The 8,865-nt window shown below is 36.1% G+C and overlaps 1 protein-coding gene across 5 annotated transcripts; it reads right to left on the bottom strand.

The window, feature by feature from the left end:
- Nucleotides 1-1,407: 1,407 nt before the first annotated feature.
- On the bottom strand, nucleotides 1,408-8,375 carry LOC115997977. 5 transcript variants are annotated; one of them, XM_031237414.1, is made up of 7 exons: nucleotides 7,889-8,374; nucleotides 7,631-7,706; nucleotides 7,415-7,540; nucleotides 6,563-6,651; nucleotides 4,464-6,440; nucleotides 2,700-2,877; nucleotides 1,408-2,363 (listed from the first exon to the last, which is right to left on the bottom strand). In XM_031237414.1, the coding sequence occupies exons 4-7, from the start codon at nucleotides 6,563-6,565 to the stop codon at nucleotides 1,765-1,767; spliced, it is 2,757 nt and encodes a 918-aa protein (XP_031093274.1). In that variant the 5' UTR covers nucleotides 6,566-6,651; nucleotides 7,415-7,540; nucleotides 7,631-7,706; nucleotides 7,889-8,374; the 3' UTR covers nucleotides 1,408-1,764. The 5 variants fall into 5 exon arrangements, with proteins under 5 accessions (XP_031093274.1, XP_031093275.1, XP_031093273.1 ...); XM_031237415.1 differs by having other exon boundaries at nucleotides 7,407-7,540; XM_031237413.1 differs by lacking the exon at nucleotides 7,415-7,540 and having other exon boundaries at nucleotides 7,908-8,375.
- Between the last annotated feature and the right edge of the window lie 490 nt (nucleotides 8,376-8,865).

Below are 8,865 nucleotides of genomic sequence, written 5' to 3' on the forward strand. Positions count from 1 at the left end.
TTATATATTTCTTTGAAATTTTTTAATTTATCCTTAATTATATGATTATCCGTTAAGTTTCGTTTCCCGTTAAATATTATATTTTCCGTTAATATTCCGTTAAACTTTTAACTTAGCCATTAATTTGTATAAGGTCTTAGTTTCAAATCTCATCCCAATCAAAGTTGGCATAATTGTTGAACATATACTACAAATATGTTAACGTATATTATTCAAAAGTAAGTAACCAACTCTATTACTTTTATTAAATTAAATTAAATTAATTAGTAGTTACAACAAAAAAATAATAATACACATGCATTTCTTTAATTTATAATTCAATGTCTACAATGTCTTTATTCAAGTGTGTTTATCTTCGGAGTTGAAGTTATTGTTGAGCCTTGAACCTTCTTCTTCTGGTAATTCCCTTGCTCATTTAATATATAGTCCTTGTTCAGGTGAGTCCATCCCTTCCCATGAGCCGGTGTGGACAGATCTGAGTCATTGAATTAATTGCAAAGATTTCACAAACTGTGCAATTGTAAGACTTAGATTTAGTTAAATGTGTAACTGAAGTGCACAATTGCACCGTTGGTAAAATCTAGGCCATTATTCTCAAATATTTAATGACTCAAATCTGTCTACACAGACTCATCATGGGAAATGGTGGACTTAATTCATCGTGAGTATATATATACCATGCTTGTTCGCACCTTGTGCTCAAGGAGTTACTTGCATCGTAAAGGGTGTAGTGTATTTGTCAAGAATTCTTTTTTTTTTTTTTTGGACAAAAGTTATGTTATTCGAAAAAGTATTGTGTACCTATCAAATTAAAGATTATTGTTTTTTGAAGTGGATAAGTTATTAAAGAACATTTCTCAACCGCTCATGCACCCAAGGGTTTTCAATATTGTGCACATATGTTAGTGTTCATTCACTCACAACCTCAAAATATATCAAAAACTAAACATGGAAATGTAAACTAATAATAATCTAAAGCAGAACAATATGTAAGAGAATGAATACTTTGGTCACTCAGGATGCCTAAAAGCTAGTATTTATTCAATTAATTAGACAAGAGACTAAAGAAGATTTAGATGTGCATTCTACTAGGCAAAATAACATAAAGTCTCTAGTTCAAGCCAACTCGAGCCCGAGTTGTCACGATATCAACAAGCTCCGAAAGCTGGTAATCTCAACCTAAACCTATGTTTAAGCTTAACTCGAAGAATTATGCTGCCTCCAAATTATGTGCTATGGTAAAGGCAAGGAAAAACATTATAGCCTCATAAATTCAGCGCACACTGAAGGTCAAGTTTCACATCACTGGAAATGGTTTGAAGCAAACAAATCATATGAAGCCCCATAAAAACTTGACAATTTAAACACCATTTGTATTTTGAAGCCAAGGTATATCCAATGGAAAGGTTAAAAAGGAAAGCTCAACTAAAGTGCACCATGCACCGGCTGGTGCATGCATGTGCAATGGTGATATAGAATTTAAATTGGAAATTACAGAAGCTGTGCATGCATGTTGATTTCTAGGACTAAATTTCCAAGATTTCCATGCCCAATAACAGGAATGACATATCAAACTTTAATATGCTTGCTGTGTAATATGGCAACATTCTAAAATAGTTAGTACCGACTGAACTGGAACACTTCATCCACTTGATGAAGTCGTTTTTTTTGGAACTATGTATTTATTCATTCCTGTCTAGTTTTCCGCCATAACATCTATGCAACTGAGGTTACACCTACTATGCGCCTGTTCTGCTTCAAAATCTACATTACAATTTCTGTGATCAGGTCATCCACCAATAACTTCTCAATATCCTTACCGATTACGTTGATATCATCACTAACATCCAGCCAACGCATTTCCCGCTCCAAAATCCTCCAAGATGTGTCCCTGTTTGCGACACTATCATGGTCTGCCAGCAACCGATGGAAAGCGCCAGCAACTTCTTGTTTCTGGCAAACCAAATTAGCGACCCTTTTGTGCTTCAACCAAGGGTATGGGTCTACATAATGCCTGAGAATCTCCACCAAAGCCAAATTTACACGGTCAAATAACAGTCTCCTGGCATACCTCGGTACACCAATCACTTCATCACTATACTTCTTCTCCAGATTCTCAAAAATTGATGGACTAAGAGGGCAGTATGGAGAATGACAGGTTGCAGTGAAGGCATCAAGGTCGGACTCCTTGAAACCAGAATCCGTAAGAACGTCATCTATATAGGAAGATTCCCAGCTTGGTGACATCAATATGCATTTCTCTTCAATCATTGTTGCAGGATGCCAAACATCTTGATTATCCTCAGTGAGATCAGCAAAAGATTCTGGCTTCATTTTGAGTTGCTCAATTTTCTTGCGTAGATCTAGCAAGAACCAAAAAGGAAAGAATCAAAACAATAGGAAACAACAAAAGCATATGTATAAACAATAAAAATTGTTGAATAGTAGAAACCCTAACCCTATTCCTAGTAGGAGTGAGCTTACCCCAATGTATAAATATAGGATCAATATATAGTTCAATATATACAGAGATAATCTATTATTATTAATACAATCATGCATTCTCTTTTTTTAAAATGCTGAATAGTAGAAGCTTCGATTCAACAGAAACTCAAAAATGTATTTAACCATGTAATAGAACAAAAATTTCAAGAAGCTTCAATGCCTTGCAATTTACATATAGTATTTAAGTCCCTTACCATTGATTTTAGCACTGACAAACTCCAAGCACTCTGAACCAGAAAGGGAATCCTCCGTAAAAGTCACCTCTTCGAGGACTGAAACTGGACTAGGATGACCACCCTCCCTGGAGCTTTCAGATGATTCTGATTCAGGAAGAGGACATTGCAAAGGGACTGCAACTTGGACTGAAGTTTCCTGGAAAATAAAGAAAATATTCAGAAAAATATGGCTAATAACCTAAACCATAAAACTATTTAGTGAGGTAACCATTTCATTATATTAATATTAAAATGATATTCACAAAAGAAAGCATGGTGCACAAATTCTTATGTTGATATTTGATTATTTTCAGTTCAATTATGGTAAGTCTAAGGAACTATACAAAAGTGTTTGGCCTAACCCAGATAAATCCCCAGAAAGTGAGTGGTAATAAATAAGTTACCGACTTTAACAATTAAATTAGCTAATCCTAAGCTTCAACACAATACTGCATTTAATAAATATCCTTTTCATGCTAAAGGGAGCTGTTTTAGTATAGTTTACTCAGAATGGCATACGGCCTTCAGGCTTCAGGTAGCTGCAAATTGGAAATTTCTACCTCTTACTCATGTAAAAGAAAAGACAATAGAATACCATAACATAAATATCCTTGATAAAATTAGTAAAGATATTTAACAAGGGTGGCAATACAAACTAGGACTATCACCGTGCAACTGTCATGAAATAAAAAAAACAATAATAACAATTAATATGCAAATTATTGCTTCAAACATGAAAAAAACTAAATAGCATAGAACATGCACTTTCAATCTGATTACAGTATGAACTCCTAGTGTAACTATATACGATTTTTGCAATTGAAGCAATGCCTAGGATTATCAAGAAATTGAAGGCTACTTCCAGCTGAAAAAGAACACTGTTTCAACTCAAGAGACTAATAGATAGTGCTAGATATTCCATGTGATATGAGAAAGTCAAAGCCATCCCCTGTACATATATAAATTTCATGAGAATAGAGCAGGCATAAGTTGCGGCATAACAGCATAATAGATGATATTCGAGGTACAATGTTGCACTATTAGTTTACATCAGATGTGAACAGACTAGTAACAGACTAACAGGTGCAATGAGATTGTAGACTAAATTCTGAGAAGTGAATCAAGTGATGCATGCAAATTGGATGTCCTTATCAAGGTCATTGAGGCTCAATTCATGGTATACCAGTGTGTTTTTGGCACACTTGAAATATGCTCATGTTAAGGGATCACCTTGTGTAAATCACATAGCTCAAAGTTATTCCCATCAACAACTCTCAGTTAATAATGGAAGGCAAACTTGAACAAGATAACCCATGCTAGATTCCCCACCACATAGAAAACCTTAAAACCACAAACACCTTCAAGGAAGCTACTTTGTTAAAACTTAACTCTATAGTAATTCTAAATACAGCTCTATACAAATGTTTCTTGTTTCTGCAAGATTGACCCCATATTTGAACTACAACACTAAAGTCCTAGTCCAACATTTGAAATTTGATCACAATTTTAGGAAACACCCTCACTCAGGGCTCTGAGTATCACTTTAAGTAGTTAATGTTCCAAGTATATTTTGAGGCAGTAGGTAGTCATATACATAATTGGAACATAAATTAAATGTAAAAAGAGCAGTTTAATCAAAATAATGACAACTAGAGCAAATCCCAATTTAAGTTATATGAGGAACACTACAGCAATGAGTACATTATAAATTTTGAAGTTTATTCAAATAGTGAATAATCAAACCTGAAGATCAGAAGCATCTTGGTCCGGAAACAAAATTTCATTACTTTCTGTAAAAGTCTGGTGAATTAGGTCAATAGAAGACTCTGAAATTATGCTCTCATGTTCAGTATGTTTAGCTGAATCAATAACAGAAATTGCATTCTTGCTGACTGGCATTTCAGAAGCCAAAAGCAGCTGCTCTGACATATTGTGCTCAACACTGGTACTCATCATTTTGCAGAATATTGCTTCCTGCAAAGTATCATTAACACCAATTGTTTTGCGGCGACTAGAGCGATGTTTCTTCCTGCCAGATCTAATCTCATTGAACAAAATTTCCTCAGTATGACTTTGGCTTCCATCCCATGACTTAATTCTACTACGATCCACAGGCCGTATACCATTAACAAGCTGTCTAGGCCTCAGATTTCGGCTATTTGCAACTATTTCATGTCGAGTACTCAATCCTTGAATTTGGCTACCAAGAGGAGAAAGTGATCTGGACCTGGAAGAAACATATACATCCTTCCAACCATCCCTACTGCTAATGCCTAAAGGATTTTCCACCCCATCAGTCCTTCCACCAAATTTATCAGAGGCTCCATCAAGGGTCACCATGGTATCTAAATGTACTACCTCACTTTCTCTATCTGGCAAGGAAAGCATTTCACCTAGTGTGTTTCCCTTGTTAACAATTTCCATGTCCTGACACCTTTGAGTCGATTTCCACCTGTCGGATAACCTCTTCTTAGCCTCCCTGCTCACAGATGACTCAAATGTGGCAGAAGATGAAGACTTACATCGGTTATTCCGAGAGTACAGATTCCCCGAAGACAGTTTCAACATCTCTGGCTCACTGGCAGAATCATTGTCATACACGTCAAATGAACTCTCATCTGTGGCATAACCTACAATGTCAGAATATATCAAACTCAAATCTTTTCGCACATTTAAAGGTCCATGAGTATTTCTCATTCGTGTTGTGATTTCCTTGGCAATCTCTCTAGCTTCTTTCGAGTGGGAGCTTAAAAGCCCTGCATTTTTAGATGAATTCTTCATTTCCGCAAACCCAGTTTTCCCAGTCCCAAAATTTAGGCGTCTTGCAAGCTTCTTTTCCTCAGAGGGATATTGAACAGAAGTAACATCACAGTGAGTCTTCCCATAGTTTGGCTTCAGAACAACAATTCTAGTCGGAAAAATGTTTTCATTTTTCCCTTTTACATGAGTCTTAGGTGACTTGAAAGAACTATGACCCCCATGAGGATTCGGCAAATGGAATAGGAAGCCATCCTCTCTTTTCCTTTGCAAATTGATATCATGATTCCATGAACCACCTCTCTCTGGTTTCCTTAGTATGGCAGTGACTTCGCTATTTGCAGAAGTTGCTGGTTTTAGAACAGCTATGTGACTACACATAGAACTAGAAGTGTCAACTTGAAGATCAAGCAAATGCTTTGGAAACAAGGAATCACGTTGTGGAAGACACTTTAGTAATAATTCATCATTTGATTCTTGTTCCTCAAGTGTGTCATCAAATCCTTTAGAGCTCTGAAGCTTCTCATCAGTGGAGAGATGTGTTGCTTCTAAATATTCATGCTGAAGGACTGCCATCTCAGGCATGTCCATGTTAGGTCCTGACTTTGTACTCCATCTTGATGAAAAACGTCGGTTAGCAATATGAGAAGCTTCCAGATCCTCATTCATGTCATTGAATTCATGGTAGTCCATAGAGTTCCTCCTTGCTTGGTCGACAAAAAGATGCACAGTCCTGTGGCTGTCGATTTTTTCCTTTCTCTGCCGGGAACTCTCTGACAGCCTCCTTTGCTGTCTAGAAAGTTGTTGTGGAGATGGCATACCATCAAGTCCCATCAATCTGGCAATGATACTGGGCGACTTTCTTTTAGATTCAACTTCATTTAACATCTCTTCCGCAATTAACTTCTTCATTGGTTTCCCTATAACTCGTTTAGAAGCACTCTCCCCCAACTCAATCATGAACTGCAGATTACATAGGAAAAATTAGAGGTACTTAGAATTAAATGTTGGCAGATATTTATTTTTAGTTACTAAATGAGCTTTGAGGAAGTTAAGGAAAACATTAGCCAAAATTTTTTGCAGACCATATCTTCATTAGCAGAGGAATCATATCGACAGCGAGAATTGTATGTGATTCTTGGGGCTGCAATCTTTTTCTGGACCTGTTTGCTTCCTGGTGCAAATTAAAGTACATTAGGATTGGCATCGCAACATAAGATTTTAATATACTACAAAAAGGATAGAGCTGTTGACTTGCCACAAAAAATACTATGATGGTGTCAAATACACCAATGGAAGTATACAGTAAAACATGCAGTTCCAGACCATAACTCTCCCTTAAAAGTGTACAAAAATGTTCAGACACAGGAATTTTATACATCTCTTAATTTGAAATGGTGAAAGAGTGAAGATCTAATCTACATAGACAAAATGAAAGTTGAAAGTACCATTCAAAAACTGTTATTCACAAACTGTTGGGAAGAGGATTTACTAAGACCAAGGAAACCAGAAAGATCATGTAAGAGGACCAGAGTCAAAATTTGTCATAATGACAAAATGTGGCGAAATCATTGTTGTTTCCCCCAGCAGATTCGAGCTCACTCATAAATCATCATAACAAACTATACTGTAACTAAAGCACTCTCCCTTTGGAAATTTACAGCTATACAGAAACCATCAAGAAAACCCAAGTCGTAAATAAATATAAAAATAAATTACATAGGCAATAAGAACCACTTTCTCAGAAATACTAGACGCAAACTTTTTCACAGATAAATAAAAACAGACGCATGAGAGGATGCACAGATGTTTGGAAATTAAGACTGGAAAACTGAATTTAAAACTAAACAAAAATACTGGAAGAAGTATTTAATTTATATTCCAAAGTCTTTTAGATTGGAAGAATAAATCCAATTCCAGAAATTATACGGCATTACTAATTCCAGTAGTCACGACGACTGATTTTCAGCAGAAACATCGAATTTCCGTAGCTTCTTGCTTCACTTCTCTTCTCAATTTCCTCTTTAACCAAACACGCACAGCACACGCGCACGCATACACCACTGGCAAATACATATACAAATACAGTTGCAACCTCCTCATATATGTATCCAGAGAGAGAGAGAGAGAGAGTGCATGTTATGCTGTTTTACCTTCAAAGGCACCTGAAGCTCGTTTTGACTTCCTGGGACGAGGAGGGTTCTCCATTCCTTAAAATTCGCTCGCGAACTGCCGAGAGAAAACCAAAATCAAATTCAAAACAATATTTGAAACGCAACACTGTAGGTAAAAGGGAAAAAGATTAAAATCCGCAATGAGATTTCCGAGAAAACGCAGAAAAGTAAAATCAAAAAAAAAATAAAAAAATAAAAAACATAGATCGGAAATCTCGAAATAAAGCAAGGCTCCACCTCGAAAAGCATAACCTACATTCACTCCATAGCTCATTCACTGATCAATGAACAGCATAGAGAGAGAGAGGGGAGAGAGTTTCTAGAATTGTAGGGAGAGAAAAGGAAGAGAGAGTTGGTTAGAGAGAGAAAGTAGAGAGAGGAGGGGTTTGAAAACACTTTACAGTGGGAGGCGGGCATTAATGAAGGAGAGTGTGTATGAGTTTTCGGTTCAGGGGAGTACACACAGTGAGGGTGTGGTTATGTGTATTTTTTGAATTGGAGTTTGAAATATAAAGAATACGGCTGAGAGGAGAAATGAGGATAGAGAAGGAGACAGAGTGTGCCTGTTTTAGCGGGCAAGTAGTGGAGGAGTGGGGACCTACATGCTTAGGTGGAACGTTAATCATTTGCCATGTCATGGAGGCATCTTCGTGTGCTGTGAATAAATTTCTCCAGAAAAAATTCTTCAAAAATATTGTTTCATTATTTAGACAATGAAATATCTTGAGTAGTTACTAAGATTATCTCCAACAGTTTGGTTTTTACACAAAATTTTAAAAAGTCAACTATAAGAGAATGAAAAATGGAAGAAAAAAAAAAGATTCTGACAATAAAAATAAAAAAATTTAAAAAAAAAAAAAGGGAAAGCAACCGTCTAATGTCATAGCGGCCACTCCGGGGCGCAAAGTGTACTCCAAACGCGCTCTTGCGCTTTTTTCTTCTTCTCTACAAAAACTTTGGTCTTTGCAGAAGAAGTCCAACTATTCTCTCTTTTCCACATCAGTCATTCTTCCTCAAAAATATCACCAAAAATCACTAATGTGGATGCTCTAAGTATAGAAGATACATTTAAATCTATATCATACGTAGACTCATTTCACTATTGAAATTAATGAAATAGTCATTCTCTTATTAGTCATAAATATTATTCTATCTGTCTTATTTTTACCTATCATGTTTGTTATTCATTAGTCAAGTCAATTCTTTCTTTTTTG

This window comes from Ipomoea triloba, chromosome 12, assembly GCF_003576645.1.
Source record: "Ipomoea triloba cultivar NCNSP0323 chromosome 12, ASM357664v1".
In the NCBI taxonomy this organism is placed as follows: Eukaryota; Viridiplantae; Streptophyta; class Magnoliopsida; order Solanales; family Convolvulaceae; genus Ipomoea; species Ipomoea triloba.